General features: G+C 49.6%; 1 protein-coding gene across 8 annotated transcripts in view; it reads left to right on the forward strand.

Moving 5' to 3' along the window:
- Positions 1-21,445, forward strand: part of IGSF3 (immunoglobulin superfamily member 3) — a 92,448-nt gene that overhangs the window by 61,621 nt on the left and 9,382 nt on the right. For all 8 annotated transcript variants that reach the window (XM_070608130.1, XM_070608127.1, XM_070608134.1 and 5 more), the window contains 4 exons: positions 1,184-1,585; positions 5,268-5,672; positions 17,252-17,662; positions 20,906-21,313. In XM_070608130.1, the coding sequence (XP_070464231.1) occupies positions 1,184-1,585; positions 5,268-5,672; positions 17,252-17,662; positions 20,906-21,313 (1,626 nt within the window). The remainder of the gene's footprint in view (positions 1-1,183; positions 1,586-5,267; positions 5,673-17,251; positions 17,663-20,905; positions 21,314-21,445) is intronic.

Here is a 21,445-nt window from a genome sequence, read left to right on the forward strand (position 1 = left end):
ACTTGGGTATGCCTCTTAATCTGGGATTTGATTTAACTGATTGATTTAAAATTGTCACATGTGTTTCATGTGGGTGGTGCCCAGAAAATTGGAGCCAAACTTTGGGTTCTTTAATACTTACTGGCCTTTTGAACTCAATATAGGTAATTGTACAAAATAATATGTGCATAATTAAGATAGTTTAGAATATTTGTGATGTTTATAAGAACAAAGTTATTGGGAATAGTAAAATTAATGATGATGACACATTTTGAAAACCTACTATGTATTAGGTGATTTCTATGTGTTGTCTCATTTACTTTTCAAACTTTAAAAAATTGTACAATATAAATAACACTCTCCCTATCTTACAGAAGAAGACATGTAGAGTTTAAATAATTTGATTGAGTTCGTGTTGCTCAGTGAGTAGCACAGGCTACTCCTGAGGCAGTGAAAGGAGTGGAATCCTTATCCTAAACTTTGGTTGGCAGGATGTTTCAAGGTCGAGAGCAGTGGAACCCCAGGGCTGAATGTGGGTAGGCAGGATGGCGAGCCAGTGGCTCTGGTCTATTACTCTGTGTTAATGAAAGTGTGAAAGCTCACTCCCCACACCCTGTGATACTAGACCATCTGTGCTCTGTTATTATCCACACCCAAGCACACGTTATCTTCCAAATACTTCTGTCGTTTTTTTTCCTACTTCCTAATACTGCCTTGAAGGACTCAAATGGCACATTATGGATGTTCAGCTTTTATTTGACTGCTGTAGCACTGAATGATGGGAAGATTGAAGTGAAGTAGAAGTTTTGAGTTAGTCAACTTACAGAAAATCCAAGCTGAAAATCCTTGCACCCCGATCTGAATCTGAACAGATTACCCGATCTCTAGTTTTATGCTCTAGGTGTAATGTCACTGGGTTGTATTTCTTAGGTTCTGATACAGTCTCAGGTCTTAGACCCTCACTATCCTAGTCCTCTGCACACACACAGCAAAGGGCCTCCCAGGATGTCAGAGCTAAAGTCATGGGGCGCAGTGCCTAGAACCAGCCAAGGCTTGCAGCAGGAAGTGTCAGATTGCTTTTATTCTCGGAGTTCACTGTACTTGAATAGGGTGACATATTTGCACCCATCATCCTTTTACATCTGTAAGGAGGGTGCAGTAGAGAGCAGAAGGCCCCAGCGTGGCACTCTCTCCCTCTTCCCAGAGAGCAGCATCTCCGTGGAGGTGGCCAGCAATGCCAGCATCATCCTTGAGGGTGAGAACCTGCACTTCTCCTGCAGCGTCCGCACGGCTGGCAGGCCACAGGGCCGCTTCTCCGTGATCTGGCAGCTCGTGGACAGGCAGAACCGCCGCAGTAACATCATGTGGCTAGACCGGGATGGCACTGTGCAGCCAGGGGCATCCTACTGGGAGCGCAGCAGCTTTGGGGGCGTCCAGATGGAGCAGGTGCAGCCCAACTCGTTCAGCCTGGGCATCTTCAACAGCAGGAAGGAGGACGAGGGCCAGTATGAGTGCCACGTGACCGAATGGGTGCGGGCAGTGGATGGCGAGTGGCAGATCGTGGGGGAGCGCCGGGCCAGCACCCCTGTCTCCATCACGGCTCTCGGTAAGTAAGCGTCTGACAGTCTTTCAGTGGTAATGTTAGGGAGGCTGCTCCCAAGTCAAGACCCTTACCCTGAGTTTTATCAGTCAGAGTCCTGGCAGGAAACATTCGGCACCTCCCAAAGAGTTTAATTGAAGGAACCCTTTATGGAAGTGCAGGTGGGGTTGAAGGAAACAACAATGCCTGGTGGGGCCCCTAGGGACTGGCGACAGCTGGGAGCTGTCACTACTCCTGTGTCTGGGTGGTGGGAGTGAAGTTATAAGAGTTCTGGCCAGGGGATCAAGGCCACTCAGCAGAGTGGTGACCCCGGTAGAGGAACGTGGCCCCTGCATAAACTGTCCGGGAAGAGCGAAGAGAAGCCTCTCCCTCCTGTTTCCCCAGGCTCTCCTGCCTTGCTGCCGGGGCTCACCCTCCTGAAAAGCTCAGAGCAGAGCAGATGCGGGTAGAAAATCACTTGTGCCATTTATTTAGCATTTACTGCGTTCCTGGCTGAGTCTAAGCACTTTAGCTTAATTGTCCCTTTAAATCCTCACCTAGCCAAGAGGTAGACACTTTCATTTTACCAGGAGACTGAGTGAGACAGGTTAACTGATTTGCCCAAGGCTACAGCTTTTATTTATTTATTTTTTTCTGAGGAAGATTAGCCCTGAGCTAACATCTGCCAATCCTCCACTTTTTGCTGAGGAAGACTGGCCCTGAGCTAACATCCATGCCCATCTTCCTCTCCTTTATGTGTGGAACACCTACCACAGCACAGCTTGCCATGTGGTGCCATGTCCGCACCTGGGATCCGAACCAGTGAACCCTGGGCCGCTGAAGTGGAACATGCACACTTAACTGGGCCAGCCCCCAAGGCTACAGCTTTTAAATGACAGACTCACAGTCTGAACCCAGGAAACCCACCACGTATCATAATTTTTTTCAAAGCCTGTGTTTTCATGTCCTCTGTAAAGCCCCTCCTTAAGAAAGCCATTTCTTCATTAGCATGAAATTAACAGATACCTTGAGATTTGCTAAAACCAAAGAATATTAGATTTGCTTTTCATGAGGTAGTTAAAGAGGCTTCTGTCAACATTTATCTGCCTAATGTAATCAGTATATTAAATTTTAAAAGGCCAGTCTGCTAGTTCGCTGGAAAGGCAACTTGTCATGTTAGGTCTTCGTGTTTATCAGGACACTGTGACATCACTTGTCCTCAGGGACTGTGTCTCCCACTCCTTGGACCATGTTGTCCACCTTCCTCATATGTAGGGCCGGTGGTACTTTTGCACACACCCCAGTAAAGATGGCAGCCCCCAGTGGTTTTGCCCTCAACAGAGTCCTCGATCCCCAATACCCCATCGGGATTAGAATTACATTGACTTTCCAAAAACTTAATCCCAAAGATTGACCTGCTCTCTGTGTAATCATACAGCTCAGATTTCTGCCTCTAGCAACTTCGTCCAGTGGTTGAGTTTCCAGTCAGCTCAATCTGTGTGCCTGTGCTCACGCCAGTGTGGACCTGTGGCCATGGAACCTGTGAGGAAAGTTCCAGGTGTCCAACAGTGGCAGTGTTTCCTGTTCCGTGAGGTCAGGAATGTCCGAGGGGTGGTTAGAGTTAGTCAGGATTGTTTCTCTAGAAGTAATGTTACAGTATCAGGTTATCCCCTGAATTTTTTCATCCTCACCATATGTTTGTGGTTCCCACAGCCAGGGGATGCCAAGGGGCTGTGAGCTGGGATCCTGGGGCCTGGTTCTGCTCACCTGTTCTCCACCCCTGGGGTGCCTCTGGCTAAAGCCATAATCAGGGTGGCCCAAGGGGGTGGAACAGGGAAGAGTGGGAGGGCACGCTGGGGTTAAGTCACCTTGTAGTCTAAACAATGACACGTGAATTTTCATATTGGTACAGTTAGGTCCAGATCCCCTCCCAGCAGGGAGGTGACAAGGACAGGTGCCCAGGTGAGATAATAGGCGGGTACATCCTCCAGCCGCACATGGGCCGTTATAATCATTCAGTTAGGGTAACTTCAGTGCTCTGTGCGCCGTGGACATGGCGTGTGCCGTGTCAGGCCTGGACAGAGTCATTTGCTTGGAGAAGCTCTCTTCCCTTCAGGTGTTGAGGCCAGGAACACCTGGGGCAGGTCCTGTCCCCCAGGTCCTGTGCTCTGCCACCATCATGGCAACATTCTGCACACAGGTGCACAAGAGGCCATCACAACGACTTAATGTTTAAGGATGGGCCTCTGTGTCTCAACTTGTTCTTTTTAAGGACACATAAAGATAGCTTCTGAAGTTGAAATTGAAGGTCCAGAGTTTTCAGCAACTTACGCCTACCGCTTTGCTGACTTAATCTCCCCATGTAAAGCCAAAAGATTCATTCTGTGCCTAGTCTTTTACCTACAGAGTTTAAAGGACTTTCCTTCATGTCTGTTTGTTTTTTTAGCAAACTACATATTTAACAAGATATATGCTTTGTGCCAGGTACTATTCCAAGTTATTTTATAAATACTAACTCATTTAATCTTCACGAGGACCCATTTTACAGATGGGGAAATAGAGGCAGAGAGAAGTTAACTAACTTGCTCAACATCACACAGCTAGAAAGTATTCAAGCTGGGCATCTGGCTCCAGGCTCTATGCCTTTACTCTACGCCTTTACTGCCTTCTGCTTCCCAGCGGTAAAGGGACCTAATAAGGGCCCTGGAGTCAGTTACACACAGGTTTGTAGCCTGACTCTGCTATTTACTAGCAGCTTGATAGTGGGCATTTTGTTTAACCTCTCTGTGCCTCAGTTTCCTCATCTGTAAGAAAGGGATGATAAGCCCATCTGTCCTACAAGGTTGCTTTGAGGACTCAGTGAAGTGTGGTGAGAGCAAAGCAGTTGGCCCATACCTGGCACCGTGATAGTGCCCAGTAATAGTAGCTGCTCGGGTTTAGGATTATAACCCATGCGTTACTATGAAGTGGTATCCCAAGGCTGTAGGACTCTGATCGCTCATGCTGAGGAGTCAGTGTCAGGGATTAGTGATGCTGCCCATTCAGTAAGGAACATTGAGAGACTCACAGCCTGCTGTGACTGCAGAACCCCACCTCACCCCAGGTCCCCACCTGCTGAAGCTCAGCCCTTCCTGCCGTGGGTCCCTCACTGCCTTCTTCCCTGGATTTCATGAGGAAGATGGAAAGGGACTGGCGAGCAAGGCCACACTGCCCATCCCGGGGAACACAACCCACCTCCTCCATCCGCCTCCCCTTTCTCCGGAACCGACGCATTGGTGGGCCAGGCAGAGGAGGCGTCGTCGGGGCTGGGGGCATGCGGCTGCCTCTCGCAGATAAAGGAAGTTGGCTTTGGGGCTTTTTTGTTCTCCTGTTTTAACATGGAATCCCAAGATTTCTAGGAATGGCCCTGCCTACATGTAGTCAGTCCCTGGGAGGGGGACGGATGGGATGCAAATTGACATGAGGGTTTCATCGGGAAGGGTTTGCTGGGGCTGCTTAAGGAGGATTGCCTCTGGCCTCTTTCTCGGGGTCTTGTGAACTGTTGGGTTTGTGCCTCAGCATGATAAAGTAATATTGACCTGCATCAAGAGGGACCCGTGAGCCCTGGCCCTGCTCTGCTAGCTTTTGCCAGGAGCCCCACTGCCATGTCACATGGCCCGGAGAAAGCCAAGTGTCTCCTCTGGCTTGAGTCTCTTTGCTCTCTCCCCAGAAACAGGCTTCGCGGTCACAGCCATCTCCCGCACGCCGGGGGTGACCTACAGCGACTCCTTTGACTTGCAGTGCATCATCAAACCCCATTACCCAGCACGGGTCCCTGTGTCAGTGACATGGCGGTTCCAGCCGGTGGGCACTGTCGAGTTCCATGACCTGGTGACCTTCACCCGGGATGGAGGAGTCCAGTGGGGGGATAGGTCCTCCAGCTTCCGAACTCGAACTGCCATCGAGAAGGCTGAGTCCAGCAACAACGTCCGCCTGAGCATCAGCCGAGCCAGTGACACGGAGGCGGGCAAGTACCAGTGTGTGGCCGAGCTGTGGCGGAGGAACTACAACAACACCTGGACGCGGCTGGCCGAAAGGACCTCCAACCTGCTGGAGATCAGGGTGTTGCAGCCAGGTGAGGGTCTCGGGGTCACATGTGCTTGCACCAAACGATGAGACATGCGGGTTGGGGGGAGAAGTGAGCATTGAGCCAGGGCATGGCGTCTTTCATTTCTCAACTTTTTAGTTTGAGAAATTTCAAATCTATATAGTTGCAAGAGTCATAGTCCCTTTTCTTGATGGCCAGTTGTTAACATCTTACAGTATTTGTTTTCTCCCTCCGTGTGTATTGTTTTGTTGTTTTTGAAGCATTGAGGGTAAGTTGCAGAGGGCAGTACTCTTCCTCCTGCACACTTTAGTGTGTCTCTGAATAGCAAGGGCCTTCTTCTGCCCAACCACACGCCGTGATCAGACTCGGGGAATTTAACGTGGTTATGGGACATTATCACCATTTCCCCAGGTGTCCTAATAATGCTCATTTTATAGTTTATTTTTCCTTCCAAACCAGGATCCAATTGGGGATCACATATCATTTTTAGTTGTCATGTCTCTTGAGGCTCCTTTAATCTAGAACAGTTCCCTAGCCGTGTGTGTACTTGTGCACATGTGTGTGAAGATGTTGACGTTTGTGTGATGTTCAGGCTGTTTTGCGAAAGCTTCCTCTCTTTATTTAATGCCATCTCCTATAATCTTTGCAGCAGTGATGTGAACGAGGTACTGTTGCCCCCGATTTGCAGACAAGGAAGCTTAGAGGGGAGTGGGAAGATAACAGGCCCTTATAGAGCATCTGCTCTGTGCTCTGTGCTTAGGGTCGTTTATTTTATTAGAATTTCACCACAGCCTCAGGAGAGATGAAGTGGCGAGCCCAGGGTCACGTAGCTGGTAAGTGGTGGAGCCAGGGTTTGAAGTCTTGTCCATCTGTCTCCCACGCTGTATCCTGACCCAGGCCCTGTCCTTGTGGGCCGAGTCTGAGCTCCCTTCTCCTGTGGAGGCTGTGTCTCACAGCAGGTGGTAAGGATGCGCTGATCTGGGCAGTTCTAGTCAGGGGAGCTGTCTGCCAACACTCTCACCTTCATCAGGCCGTTCCCCTGACATGGGGAGCGGTTACGTACGCGCTGCTCTCTGGTTTCCTCAGTGTCTGTCCTCGGCTCCTGCGGTTGGCGCCTGGTGGCGGGTGGAGCCCAGGCCTGGGTCCTGCTTCCCTCTGGTTGCCTGGCCTCTGAACACAGGCACCCACACGGTGAAGGGTAGGGGTTGGATGGGAGGTGGCTTGACAAAGACTTATTCTGACTTTCTGACCCACCCACTTTGCAAAGATGGTTTGAACATCTTGCAAAAAGGATTTTTCCGCCCACTCACAGCCATGATCAGTGCCCAACCCTGTCTGCTTGACCACTCCAAGTACACACAATGTTGTTTTCATAATGTTAATGTTTGACTTTATCCTTTGCCTCTTCTAACCCTCTATCAGAGTCCTCTTCTGTACCAGAGTGTGGAGTGAACAAGCTGTGTAAATGATGGGATGGTTCCTTTGCCAGTTAGAGCCTAAACCTGGACAATAAGATGCTCAGGGGAAGAGGCTGTTCTGCTTAAGTGGATTTTCAGGTTAATGGAGGGTTAAGCAGAGACCCCATTTTGTGTGAACCCTTGTTGTGGAAAATGCCAAGGGACCCACTTGCTTGCCTTGCTGATTAGAACATCATGACGGTAATTACGCATTTTGTGGTTTCCTCTGGCCCCCAAAGTCGGCGTGGTGAGCCACGGCACCTGTCACGTGGTTCTGCAGCTGTAGAGGGTGAGGAAGTGCTGACCCCAGGACTTTGCCTGACATTGCCTTTTGAGTAAATCCCTAATATGTGCTTGTCTATTGCTGCTTGGATTCTAAGACTGGAGCGCCTAAGGGAAGAATGAGGAATTAGTTCATGGAAGGTTCAAGTTGTTTAGATTCTGATTAATTTATGGTGTTCCCTCCCAAAGGGGAAAAGAGACAAAAATGTATGGAGTACCTCTTGGGTGCCAGGTTTTATGCTTAATACTTATATTTTCTTTTTAAATTCATCCAACAGTGAAATCTTGTAGATGTTTGTATCCTCATTTTGGCTTCCCCACGAGGAAACCAAGACTCCAGGTGTGTAGGAGTCTTGATGGAGGCAAACCATCTTAGCAAGTGTAAAACTGGGGTGGGACCTGCCATTGGAGCCCAGGTCTCTCTCCCTTTCATATATCTCCATTTTCTATTATACTGTGTTATTGCCTCCTGGGTAGAAAAAGTAGCTGGACAGTTTGCCGTTGCAGGAGCTGCTCCGAGGACTGTCTTGTGTGGCTTTCACTGTGTCGGTTTGCTTGTTTTCACTGTAAAGTGACAACAAGCAGCGGCTGTGGTGCTCACAGGTGCACAGTAATGCACCCGGGGCCCTCTGGAGGCTGCAGAGAGCGAAGGCAGGTGCTGCGGCCGCACTCCTCCCGGGGAGTGGCTGAGGCCCCGGGGAGTGCATCCCCTTAAGTGTTACTCTCTCTCCCTTATTAAATATTTATACATTTAGCACTTAATATTTTCCAAAGAGCTTCATGTTCATTTTTACTCTTTTTGCCCCCACACTGTGGTTGAAACTCGTGCTTTTTATTTTGGGGAAGTGGAAGTGGAAAAATACCAGTGGGCTGACTCTGTGCTGGCGATTGTTTCAGATACTTGGTGTTTACCATCTCACTTCATCTTCGCCACAACCCCAGGAGGAAGGTACTGCTTTCCCACTTTATAAATGAAGTAACCGAGGCTCAGAGAGGTTCTGCTTTGCCAAAGTTGGATAAAGAGTGAGTGGGAGGTTGGAATTTGAACCCTGGTGTGCCTTATTAAAAAGCATTTGGGGTGGACAAAAGGGAGACTTTGACCTTTTTTAAGGTCATATAATCAGAAATTATTCTTTGTGCCTTCAGTTAGTCTCAGTAACAGAAGAGGTTTCTCTGTAGATGGCTGATGTGGAGGAGTCCTAGCCCTGGTGGTGAGCATAGTAACAAAGCAGCTGATATTTGTGGAGCATCTTGCATGTCATCACCATCCTGATGCTTTGCATGTAATCACTTACTTAATTCTTACTTAATCCACGCAGTGCCGTGAGGGGGTACTGACCCGCCCATTTTATAGATGAGGACACTGACACAGAAGTAAATAAATTATCCAGTGATCTGTAATAAGTGGCACAGCCAAGATTCAAATCCAGACGGGCAGTCTGGCTCCAGAGTCCAAGCTCTTAATCTTATTATATGGTGGTATTTTTCTAGACATTTATCTTTGTTCTCAGGAATCCTCTTTGGTAGCATGAACTTTTATTTATTCTCTCCTGTCTCTGGTTTACCATCCCTGATTTCCTGATCCCCTTTAGCAAATACTTAAATTTGTTTTTGTAAATTGGAGTCACAAGGTAGACCCCAAGGTTCCCAAGAACCTGTAGAGGTTCCCAAGACACAGTTGGCTAATGGCATAGGAGTTTTATTTGTGCCACCTCTGACTTCTCTATTTCTTCTAACTTCTGCCACAAGATGGCTCTAAGACTTGGGGATACCAGTCCTCAAAACCAGTGCTGGCTTCTCTTCTTTCTTCTCTCTGTATGTACCTTGCCCCACAAAACATGGGTTCTTATCCCTGCTTTGGTGAATGTCTCCCACTTTAAGAATATTTTGTCAAATATTCTGATTCCAGCAGAATCAAATAGAAACCCAGGGGCTGTTGGCTCACTCATGTGAGTGATAAATGGCTGGTCCTCCCACTGCTGCTGTCATCTTCTCCCAGGAAGGCCCTGTGTGTTCTGTGTCCCAGACCAGCCCTTGCCAGAGCCACTTGCTGACCTGACCACATCACAGGTATTTGATTCATTCAACTCTCTGGCTGGATGGCACTAGTGACTTGTTATGGATCTGTTATTGACCATTCTATATGTGTGCTTCCTGTTCGGTATGCACATCTCCAAGGAATCTTCAAGGAATGCCATCACTCCCATTCTGTTGTTGGTTTAGCTTAGCCTCACTCCCATTGATCAAAGAGTGTGACCCCCAAGGGGCGTTTAGGCAAGACTTTAAGCCAGTTCAACATGTTCGATTCTTAGTTCTTAATCAATTCTTTTCTCTTTTAATTTCAAGGCATTGCTTTGCTTCCTTCTGATTTTCTTTAACACCAAAAACACCCTCCAATTACATATCCCTAAATACAGAAGCAATAAGGGAAATGTCAGCACTCATTTTCCAAATGTTTACGACCATATCTTGGTCTGGCTATTAAATATTGCACATTAAAATTGACAAAGCAATAAACAAGCCTCCAGGAGGACAGCCTCCGGTGTAGAAAGCCGACTTGTCAGTGGGTGAATTCTGCCGGGATTTTACTGATGGGTAGGCAGGATGAATATTCAGTACCCTGTGGATGCTGCCAAATCTGTTTTCTCCAATTTCTTAGTGCTGACCTGGCAGATTGGGAGAGCTAAGGGCTTGTTCTTTGGCTTCCATGAGTCCAGGGCATGTGACAGTGGCTCTCTTTGTCACAGTCTAGTAGGTGACTGGCTGCCTCATTCTTCAGAGGGATTGGTCCCTGCTTTCTTTCAGGAGAACCTGGGGTTCTCTTTCCATCCCGTGTGCATGTGGCTTCTGCCTGCTGGGTGTTCAGAGATAGAGTGAGCATGAGTGCAAGAGCCCTAGAGGGGTCTCAGCCCTCCCCCCACCCAGGCCTTTTTGTCCTGGTGACACCAGATGCCCCTGTTGGGAGTCAGCGAGCAAGGGTCACTGCTCTGTCTGCAGACAGGTAAAGCCAACAGGACATGGCTGGATTATTCCGAATTAGCTGTTCCTGCCTCTGAACTTTTGCTGTTCTCCTTACTCCTCCCTCCCAGTCCCTTCTGCAAGCATGTTTGAGCACCTACTGTGTGTCAGTTTCTATGCCTTCTGCAAGCATGTTTGAGTACCTACTGTATGCCAGTTTCCATGCTATGTCCTGCAGCTGCAGAGATGGGTTTGTCACATTTCCTGCCTCATGGGCTGTCTGGAGGCCTAGGAAGAGAGAAGGGCAGGGAAGTTTCAAGGGTGGTGTAGAGCTGACCCAGGGTATGGGTCATTGGCCTGAGAAGGGAATTGTTTTGCGTTGGGGCTCAGAACAGAGTGTGAGTAAAGAACATCACAGAGGGAGGAGGCAGTGTGCTTGTTTTGATGTGACTGAAGCATGGGGTCCAGGAGGGACCCACCTCCCCAGGTGGGTTGGCAAAGGCCAGGGGAGCCCTTTGGTGCACCGAAGCATGAAGGGTCACCATCTGTGATGGCTAAAAGTGAGGACAGACCAGACAGCCTGGATTTGAATGCTGGCGCTAGCACTTACCAGCAGTGTGACCTTGGACAAGTGTCTTTTATAAAATTGGGGACAGTAATATTTATTTCATAGGTCTGGTGAGGACCAAATAGTTAATATTTATAAAGTGCTTAGAATAGTGCTCAGCACATAGAAAGGATTATATAAATATGTTAAATAAGAATATTCTAAACTGAGAATTAGGATTTTAGATGACAGATCATATACTCCTTTTTTATAACAATTTGGATTAGTCCCCTTACACCCTAAAATGAAATTCATAGGCAATATAACATTCCTATTCACATGATCCTAAAAATTGTTACAATGTCCTAATTGTGGAGGAAGGGAGGAATTTTTTAAAGAGTAGTTACTAATGAATAATGTGTTTTAACCTGTCAGTGCTCAGGGACGGCTGCACCAGGGGGCACAGCACCGAGGGCAATGCTGCAGGTGGGCGACACCGACTCAGCGTGTCAGACGCACCACCCCATGCGGCACTGGCCACTGGGATGGAGTTTCTGAAATCCTGAGCAGCTCTTGCGACAATCCTGAGCAAGGCAGAGGAAAATCCTCCCTTGATTGACCTATTAAAACTATGCAAAAAAAAATATATATTGTGTTAATAGTAAAATGAAAGTAGGTTCTAGGCTCAGAGAGAGAGTTTTCACCCGTATGAGTGTCATTTGAAAGCCACGCAGGACACGAGGCAGAGATGTGTTGCATGGAGTCATCCCAGATGTGAGTTTACATCCATCACGGGTTCTAGTCCCTTAAATACCTCCCCCTCCTGCCTTGTCCATGTGGCCATGAAAGACCTGCCCACAGATTTCCATGCTGGTCCTGGGGCGTGGCCGCCTCGTTGAAAATTGTGGTGGGGAGCTGCTGGCAGGCTCTAAGATGGGAGCAACAAGCTTCTGCTGGCAGTTTAGGAAGCTCTCCCAGGTGGGGGCTAAGCTGGAGGCCTGAGAAAGAGATCATTAGGGGCTCAAATAGCCCGTGTCCGCGGGGAGAGAGGAGCCGGGGGGCTGAGGGCCGTGTTAAGGATGTAGGGTCTCTAAGGTGGAGTAAGTACTGGACTGGCAGATGCCTTTGCCACCTCCTTCCCTGAGAATGGGGCACGATGTGGGTGGTGGGAGCTTCCCAGGTGGCTCTCCCTTCATTCTCTCCCAGTCTCTTGGCTGACTTATTTCCCTCAATTTGAAAAATTTCTGCTGTCTAGCCACTGCCCCCGCATTCCTGACGTTACTGATTACTATCACAGATCTTTAATGAAGAACTAGTGTCTTCCTTCTCCCCCTCTCCTCCCTCACTGCCCCTGTCTCCTCACCAGCTACCCTCTGGCTTCTGCTCGCACCACTGCACGGAAACTGCTGTCTCCAGAGTGACCTGCAGCCCCCTCACCACCACACCTGTGGCTTCTGAACATAGTGTGCAGCAGAATCACCTGGAGGGCTAACGCAGGTCGCTGGGCTCCACCAGCAGCGTTCTGATTCAGTGGTTGCAGTAAGTCCTCAGGTGATGCTGGTGCTGCAGGTCCACCGATGGCGCCCTGAGAGCCACAGGTGGTCGGGATCTGGTCTGGAGGGTCACAGGTGCACGCTCCAGGCCCCTCGCAATCTGGCCGAAGCTTTCTTTCTAACTTCATCTCCTGCTCCTGACCGCTTCTTGTCCCTGAATACTGTGCACAGAGAAGTTCTCACCTCAGCTCACCTGTCCCCTGTCTCCAGCGTGCCCTTCACTCGCCTCGTCTGCCCGGCGAACACCTCCTCCCTTGTTTTTCAGGGCCCAGCTCAGATGTCACATATTTTCAACACATTCCCTCCCTCCTGTCACAATCAGAATTAAATGCCTTTCCTTAATGTTCCCATACCTGCAATAAAAGATAAATCACATTTATTCAATCCTCCATTTATTAATTTGTTCAGCAAATGATTGGGTCATAGTCTCTGCCCTTTGGTTGCTTATAATTTAGTAGGAAAGATAAGACCTTTAAAAAATTAACTTCAGGGGCCGGCCCTGCAGCCAAGTGGTTCGCGCATTCCGCTTCAGCAACCCAGGGTTTCACCGGTTCAGATCCTGGGTGTGGACCTAGCACTGCTCATCAGGCCACGCTGAGGCAGCATCCCACATAGCAGAACTAGAAGGACGCATAACTAAAATACACAACTATGTACTGCGGGGCTTTGTGGAGAAGAAGAAAAAAAAGATTATCAACAGATATTAGCTCAGGTGCCAATCTCTGGAAAAAATTTAAAAAGAATTTAACTTCAACATAAGGCAGCCTGTAGCAGCTCTAGCAGGGTTTAGGGAATCCTTTATTGGTGGAAGGAATGAGTTTTGAGTGAGAAGCACACACACAAAGCGGAATCCGCAGGATGGGTAGGTTGACGAAGCAGCCGCTCTTCTCTGCTGCCGAGCTCCTCCTCCCTCCTGCTGTTTCTCGCCTTCCTACCCCCTGTCCCTGCTGGAACACAGCAGCCCCTCCGATAATGCAAAACACACCATTCACCATGCTTTATTTTTAAAGATTTTATTTTATTTTTTTCTCCCAAAGCCCCCTGGTACATAGTTGTGTATTTTTAGTTGTGGGTCCTTCTAGTTGTGGCATGTGGGATTCCACCTCAGCATGACTTGATGAGCGGTGCCACGTCACCACCCAGGATTTGAATTGGCGAAACACTGGGCTGCCGAAGCAGAGTGTGCGAACTTAACCACTCGGCCACAGGGCCAGCCCCATTACCACATTTTGATCAGAGGCCTAGGAAGGAAACTCCAGATGCAAAAAGAAAGGATCCTTTCCTTAAACAGGGTACAGCCCGGCTCTGGGAGTGTCCGAGAAGGGAGCTGCTGGTGTGAGCCGGAGTCTGGGCTCACAGGTGGCGCTCTTACAGGTAGGGCTCTCACAGGTGAGGCCTTGTCTGTCTGCAGCCTCTCTTACCCTTTTCCTGCCTCTTCTCCTGCTGATTCATTGTTGGGGATTAACCAAGCCTCAGTCCTCAGCATCTTTTCTTTCACCTCTGTGTTTATTGCCTAAGTCCATTCACTCACACAGCCAAGTCCACGGTTTCTCGGGCTTTCTTTTTGTTTTTTTTTTTCCTGCTTTATCTCCCCAAAGCCCCCCAGTACATAGTTGTGTACTTTTAGTTGTGGGTCATTCTAGTTGTGGCATATGGAACGCTGCCTCAACGTGGCCTGATGAGCGGCGCCATGTCCATGCCCAGGATCCAAACTGGCGAAACCCTGGGCCGCTGCAGCGGAGCATGCAAACTTAACCACTTGGCCACGGGGCTGGCCCCCTCTCAGGCTTTCTTTAAGGTGCATGTGAATCACCTGGGGATCTTGTTAAAAGGCAGATTCTGATTTTGGAGGTCCGGGGTGGGGGCTCAGAGTCTGCATTTCTAACAAGCTTCCAGGTGACACTGATGCTGTTGGTCCATGGACAGCACTGTTCATAGCAAGTTTGCCACTGATGTTTGATGGTTCTCTGATGCTGAGCTTTGACTGTGGGCCTGAGCCCAGAAACCAAAAGAAATGGGAACAGTGAAAATGTATTGCGTGTTTATGATACCCCAGCCTTGTTGCTAAACTCTTTCTGTGGACTCTTGCTTTTAATCTGCCCAACACCCCGATGAGGTAGTACTATGACTGTCTTCATCTTGGAGATGAAGACACCTACAGTCCTGAAGGGGGCTGGGCTCTCCTAGCTCTGGCGGAAGGTGATCCGTATCACGCTGCCCAGGGCAGTACTGGGCAGGATGCATGAGTGCTTCTTAATTAGTCCTGGAGGCTCCAGTCTCCCCTGGGCTTCAGGAAAGGTCCTCCCTGCCCTTGAGATGTGGGAGGAAATTCAGAGCGTAGAATAGCAGCTGACCCCTCGCCCACCTGTCAGACATGCACCAAATTTCAAAAATACCTCTCTTTCAAGCTTTTCAACACTTCACAATATTTTGACATGGGAAGGGGAGAAATGGAAATGCTTTGAAACATTTCTCCTCCTTGGATTCTTGTCCTGAGACCATGTGACTGTATTGAAGTTTAGTCATAGGACTCCTGTTTAACATATGCAGTTACTATAGCAATTGAGGTTTCCTTAGTAACAGTTGCAAAAATAATCTGGCCCCAATTAATAATACATTTTAAAGCTCTTTCTACTCTACACTGAACAACCCAGTTTTTTTGGCCAAGAACCAGAGAATTCAGGTGGTGTCATTTGCACTGATATAGATGTCATTTGCGTGCGGTGAATTGGGTTGGAAAGGAATGAAAAGGGAGCTGGTTGTTTCAAGTACTATAGGAATCCGATCTGAAAAGTCGGCTGGCAGGCTAATGGGAATCTAGTCTCCAGAGCTTGGTAGCTTACTGGTAAACCCTGCCCTGGACCAGTGTGCCCCTGGGAACTTTGTGCGTTTGAAGAAGGGAGAAGGCAGGAGACTGGGCTTTTCACAAAATAATTGAAACCAGAAGGGAGGGGCCTGGGATGTGGGGTTTCTCTCGAACCTGTGCTTGGTGTGTTCTTGATGGCTTGAGAGGGCCTGTAGGTATGTGAATTCAGCCATCCTTTGTGTACAGCGTCACCTCATTTACCACGGGAGGCGTCCTCAGAGTTGCTTTTGCAGTAGTGGTGTTGGGTATCAGATCCTGCCACTCCTCTCAGCCACTCAGAACTTTTGTCTATGTGGTTGTGTCCAGGCGCCCAAGTGACAGTCTCTGCCTTTCAGAAGTTTCAGTTGCCTTGGCGCATGGGACCCAGACCTTCATGCTGTCTTTCTACACCAAGCTCTAAGCGAGCCAGCCAGCCACCCTGCCAGAGGAGGCCCAGGCAGGACTGGTGGGCTCAGTCCTGGTCTGGATCAAGAGACTGACCAGCAGGGGTGCAGACTGGGGCTCAGGCAAACCTGCCAGGCCTCCCTCCAGGCAGGCGCGTCGCAGGAGGCGCGACTCGCTCTCTCTGCCGCCTCTCTGCCTTGCCCTGGGTCTCCTTCTCAGCTGGTGAGTGGCTTAGTCCCTGAAAATCGAAGTGCAAAGAGGGCTGGAGGTGGGATGGTGCTTTTATTATTAGCTCCCTAAGAGGAACTTGGAGTTGTGTCTTTTTTTCCTTTTTTTCTTTTTCAGTAGGGGGAGGGCGGAGGGTAGGGGGAAGCAGAGCCGAGTGTAATCATGATGGAGTGGGTGAGGTCTCACATTACCTTCGTAATATATATATTCCTTCGTCGGATATATTTCATTAGATCTTGGCTTCTTGCCACCTTAAGGGTGAGCGTAGTCATTAGTTAGCAGGTAGGGTGGCGCTCCAGAGTCTGCCCTCCCTTCTGGTTTTGGAGCAGGATAGCGAGGGGGGACTCTGTTCTGTCCTATTGCTTGTCGTTGTCTTCTCAGCCTCTCCCCCCTCTCCCCCCAGGAAGATCACCCCAGCATCCTAACTACCTGCTACCATATTTCTGCAGCACACTCTCACTCCCTCACCCACTTACATATCTCAGCAAACATTGATTGAACACTTTCTGAAGCCCAGGCACTGTGCCATGCTCAGGGGGTGTGGGGAGGAGAACATCCACAAGGCAAGACTGTCTTCTTCAGGGCATCCTCAGCACTTAGCATCATGAGGGGCACAGAGTGGCACACTCTAGATATTTGCAGATTGAATGGAGAAAGCTTGATCTCTGCCCTGGGGGAGCTCACAGCCTAGGGGAAGGAAAAGAGAGGGTGCTGATGAAAGCACAGAGGAGGGCCATTTGGCCCAGGGAGGTGGGAACAAGGGAGCGAGGACTGACGAGGAGTAGAAAGAAGGGTCGGAGGGGAGATGGTGGAAGGAGACAGGCAGAAAGGGCAGCTGAGCAGAGAGCAGAGGTCAGGGAGAAACTCCCTGGGTGGGTGTGGGTGTGGGAGGTGAGTCATGGAGATGAGTGAGGACAGTCGGATGAGGGCCAGATCCTGGAGGGACTTGGTTGTGGAAAAAGGAATTTTTTTTCTTTATAACCTATAAGCCGTTGGGAGCCATTAAACTTTTTAAGCAGGGAAATGATATAGGCAGAGTGGTGTTTTAGCTGGATCCCCCTGGAGGCCATGTGATGGCAAGGAGAGCAATCAGGAGAGTAGGAGAGATGGTGAGGGCCGAAGCCGGGGGCGAGGCAAGGAGGAGGCAGATGGAGGGATGTCTGGAGTGGAATCGGCTCCATGCTGTTTTCCTCACACTGAGCCATTGTGTGAAGGGAACCCAGCACTGTCCAATCCTCTAGGAACTGTGCTGGACAAAGGTGAGATTTGGGATGGGCCCCATTTCCAGGAGGGTATGGTGATTCTGCTGACTGCTCTCTTTTCCTCTGCAGTGACAAAGCTGCAGGTGAGCAAATCAAAGAGGACCCTCACCCTGGTGGAAGACAGGCCCATCCAGCTGAACTGCTCGGTCAAGTCTCAGACCAGCCAGAACTCCCACTTCGCTGTGCTCTGGTATGTCCACAAGCCCTCGGATGCCGACGGCAAGCTCATCCTCAAGACCACCCACAACGCGGCCTTCGAGTACGGCACCTATGCGGAGGAGGAGGGCCTGAGAGCCAGGCTCCAGTTTGAGAGGCACGTGTCTGGGGGCCTGTTCAGCCTCACTGTCCAGAGAGCTGAAGTCAGCGACAGCGGCAGCTACTACTGCCATGTGGAGGAGTGGCTGCTGAGCCCCAACTACGCCTGGTACAAGCTGGCAGAGGAGGTTTCAGGGCGCACGGAAGTCACTGTGAAGCAGCCAGGTAAGGATAGAGGGTACAGCCATCCTGGGTCAGTGAGTTTAGTGTAGAGAGACTGCCCAGCGGGGAGGGGGCACGCAGGGCTCTGCGAGGTCCATGCTGCATGTGGATGCAGGTACACAGACCATCATCCTGCTGCACTGCGGGCCCACCCACCTTCCTGTAGTGGGTCCTGGTGCTGATGGCAAACTTGGAAAAGCATCCCTGACTCTGCTATTATGGGCAGCATCTTCCCCGGAGAGGCCTGAGGGGCAGCTGGCCGGGAGGATATGGCAAGGCAGAATTCCTGGCAGCTCCTGCATCTCTTTCTGGGTTTGTAGTTTATACCCTACATCTCGGGCTGGTGCCAGCTCCATCCCCAGGTTTCCTGCCCAGAAGGCATTTTATGGTTTCCCTCATCTGCCTCCCCCTCTGCCTTACCACCCATCCCCTGCCCAGGGATGAGGCCTTCCTGTCCCCAAACTGAGTCTCCCCCTCCCCCTCTCAGTCCTTGTGGGTGCAGCCTTATTCTGCTCCAGACAGATGGCATCTGACCATGGCCAGAAAGCTTCCAGGGAGGGCGAGCTGCCTACCTCCGCAGGCCTCAGTTCCACTTTTGGATGGCTCTGGTCATTGAGAAGTCCCCCTCCCTGTAATTCCCCTCTCGGGTTTTGGGTCTGCACCTAGAACAACCCGAGACAAATTTGGGTCATTTCCTTTCAAATATGTGAAGGGAGCTCTTGGATGCCCCTGTCAGTCTTCCATCCTCCTTGTTAAAGAACTCTGGTTCTTTGAACATAATGTGGCCTTAAGCTCCCACTCCATCATTCTGCATGCCCTACAATTTGTTGGCATTGCCTGTGCTTCCTGACAGGCTACTGTGGGATGCTGTATTGTCACCCCAAGTCCTATCTCCATGCCTCTGCTTATGCTGCCCTCTCCACCTGGAATGCGCCTCTCCTGCTGCTTCTTGCCTGTCTTCACTCCATCCCTAAGACTTCACTTAGTACCGCCTCCAGGAAGCCTTCCCTGATCTCTCCTATAATACCAGGGGCTCCTTATAAAACACATAGTGTAATAACTGCTCATTTATATTTGTTCTTCACTATACTGTAGGCACTTTGAGGACAGGGCTGTGTCTTTGTATCTTCAGCCACTGGCATGGCACCCTTCATACATAGTGGTTGAATAAGGAATGAAGGTTGCTTTCCTTGAATGCCCCAGGGCCTTTGTACTTGCTGTCCTCTTAGCCTGGAACATGTTGACCATAGATATTCATTTCATTTGTCTCGTTCTTCCTCAGAGAGGCGTTCTGGCTTATTTTAACTAAAATAGCACCGTAGTCCCTCTGCATCCCCTTCCCCATCCCCTCCATAGCACATACACCACCTGGCATCTTGTTTATTTACCTATCCATATGGAAGTAGTTAGGAACTACTTAATCATATTTATACATATGGAAGTTCAGTTCTTATCAGTTATTTATTACTTATTCATTTATATATTCTCATATCTATACATTTGTTGTCTGTCTCTTCCCCTGGACTAGAAGCCCTCTAAGTGAGCACAGGACTTGGTTTTCTTCACTATTTTCTTCCCACCACTTGTCTCCCAGGAGGCCTCCATGAACGTTTGTTCAGTAAGCAAACGGAGCCACACACAGGTCCACGTGCAGCCTGGCCTGCACTGACTGCCTGGGACCGTTCCCTCCTTTTCCTCAGGATACTGTATTTCTAAAACCGCCCCAATCCAGGGATTCTCATCGGCCTCCCAGCTACCTTCCATGCCAGCCCTTCCGGCACATTAAGAAGGAAGCTCTGGTCTACATGGTTCCTGTTGGTATTTCCAGTGACCTTCAGGCCAGTCCCTGGGACTTTCGACGGGAGGTTGTCATTTGGCCCACAGATGCTCTTTTGGGTTTCTGTTCTTCCTCTGTTTTCAGTTCTGAACGTTTCTCTCCTGGGAGAACAGGACAACCCTCCTGCCCGGCCGTCCTGCTTCATCGCCGTCTAGCCTTTCCCTTTTGTTTGTTCCAAAACCAAGAACTTCTTGGTGGAGCCTGAATTGACAGAGGGAATCTCCCCACCCGAGACTGCAGACTCACGTTGGCGAACTGGGGCAGTGCAGAGGGGCTGTGAGGATCCTCATCAACACACATTCAGGGAAATCTCTGTTTATGGGGACTGTTAGCGCTATAAACAGGAGTCTCACAGGGCACAGATTAAATCAGCATGTTCCCCTTTTCAGCTGAGATTTTTGGTTGATATGTTTTTCTTCTTTGTTTTTTCTTTTTCCCTGCTTCTGGTTCTTTTTCTCCCCGCCCCCCCACCCCCTCTTTTTTTTTCTGATGAGAAATCATACCCTTATGGAACTTTTGGAAAGTACAAAAAAACCACAAAAAGAAGAAAATCATATTTCAGTCCAGAGACAACCAGAGTTAACTGGTTTAAAATATATATTGTTATTTCTAATTTTTTGACTTTGTAATTACAAGCATAATCACGTGCACTATAAAGCACTCTGACAGTTTTTAAATGTATGAAGTGTACACTTTGAAGTGTACAAAGGCCTCGTTGGGGCCTTTGATGAAGCTAGGTTTCTGCCGTCAGGACACACCGTCGTTCACGACACTTCCCCCGGAGGACCTCCCTGGCTGAGTTTTCAAACCACCAGTTCCATCAGTGTCAGTCCTTTCTTGACTGATGTCAGATCAGCTCGGTTCCCACCTTGAGCGAGAACCTGTGTGGGTTTTTTGTAGGAAGGTAAGAACTGCGATTCTTAGGGCCAGCTCGTGGACATATTAAACTGGGTTTCCTCTGCAGCTGGTTGACAGCCCAGCATATTCCAGCCGTCACATGGTCAGTTTTGAAAATTTGCTCATGCTTTGAGAGGGTTTGCCACATGCCCTTTCCTGTCCCTTCCCAGCCACCCCTCCAGTCAGCCGTACGTGTCATGGTCAGCTGTCATTGGGATGTACAGGCATCTACAGCTCCTGCTTTTCCTCTCCAGGCGTCTGAACTGATGGGGTTATAGACTGGGGGACGTGCAGCTGTTAATGTAACAGTGAACTCCTCGAAACTCAGACCCTCGGACACAGGGTCAAGGGACTCAGCATGTTTGGGGTGCCACGCCTGAGAAGTGTTTCTGCTGTTTGAGTGCACTGCTGTCCTTCTGTATTTGGAAGGCCCCCCTTCACCTGTGCTTGGAAAGGGTACGTGCAAGCTGCTTACTTTCTTGTTGCTGATATCTCTTTGCTCGCCTTTCCAGACAGCCGCCTGAAGCTCAGCCAAGCACAGGGGAACCTGTCGGTTCTGGAGACGCAGCAGGTGCAGCTGGAGTGTGTGGTCGTGAACCGCACCCGCGTGGCCTCCCAGCTCGTGGTGGAGTGGTTTGTGTGGAAGCCCAACCACCCGGAGCGGGAGACCGTGGCCCGCCTGAGCCGCGAGGCCACCTTCCACTACGGAGAGCAGGCAGCGAAAAACAACCTGGAGGGGAGGCTGCACTTGGAGAGTCCTTCCTCGGGCGTGTACCGGCTCTTCATCCAGAACGTGGCAGTGCAGGACAGCGGCACCTACAGCTGCCGCGTGGAGGAGTGGCTGCCCAGCCCCAGTGGTGTGTGGTATAAGCGGGCAGAGGATACTGCTGGGCAGACGGCTGTTACGGTCATGCGACCAGGTGAGAGTTAATGTCCCCACGTCTCCACGGCAGTCAGTGCTTCCCCTGTGAGTGTAATATTTTATGCACTGCATACAATTAATTTGTTAGTTAATAAATTGTTTGCAGTTCAATATATGAGCATTTACATTT

The sequence above is a fragment of the Equus przewalskii genome, unplaced genomic scaffold, assembly GCF_037783145.1.
Source record: "Equus przewalskii isolate Varuska unplaced genomic scaffold, EquPr2 ChrUn-13, whole genome shotgun sequence".
In the NCBI taxonomy this organism is placed as follows: domain Eukaryota; kingdom Metazoa; phylum Chordata; class Mammalia; order Perissodactyla; family Equidae; genus Equus; species Equus przewalskii.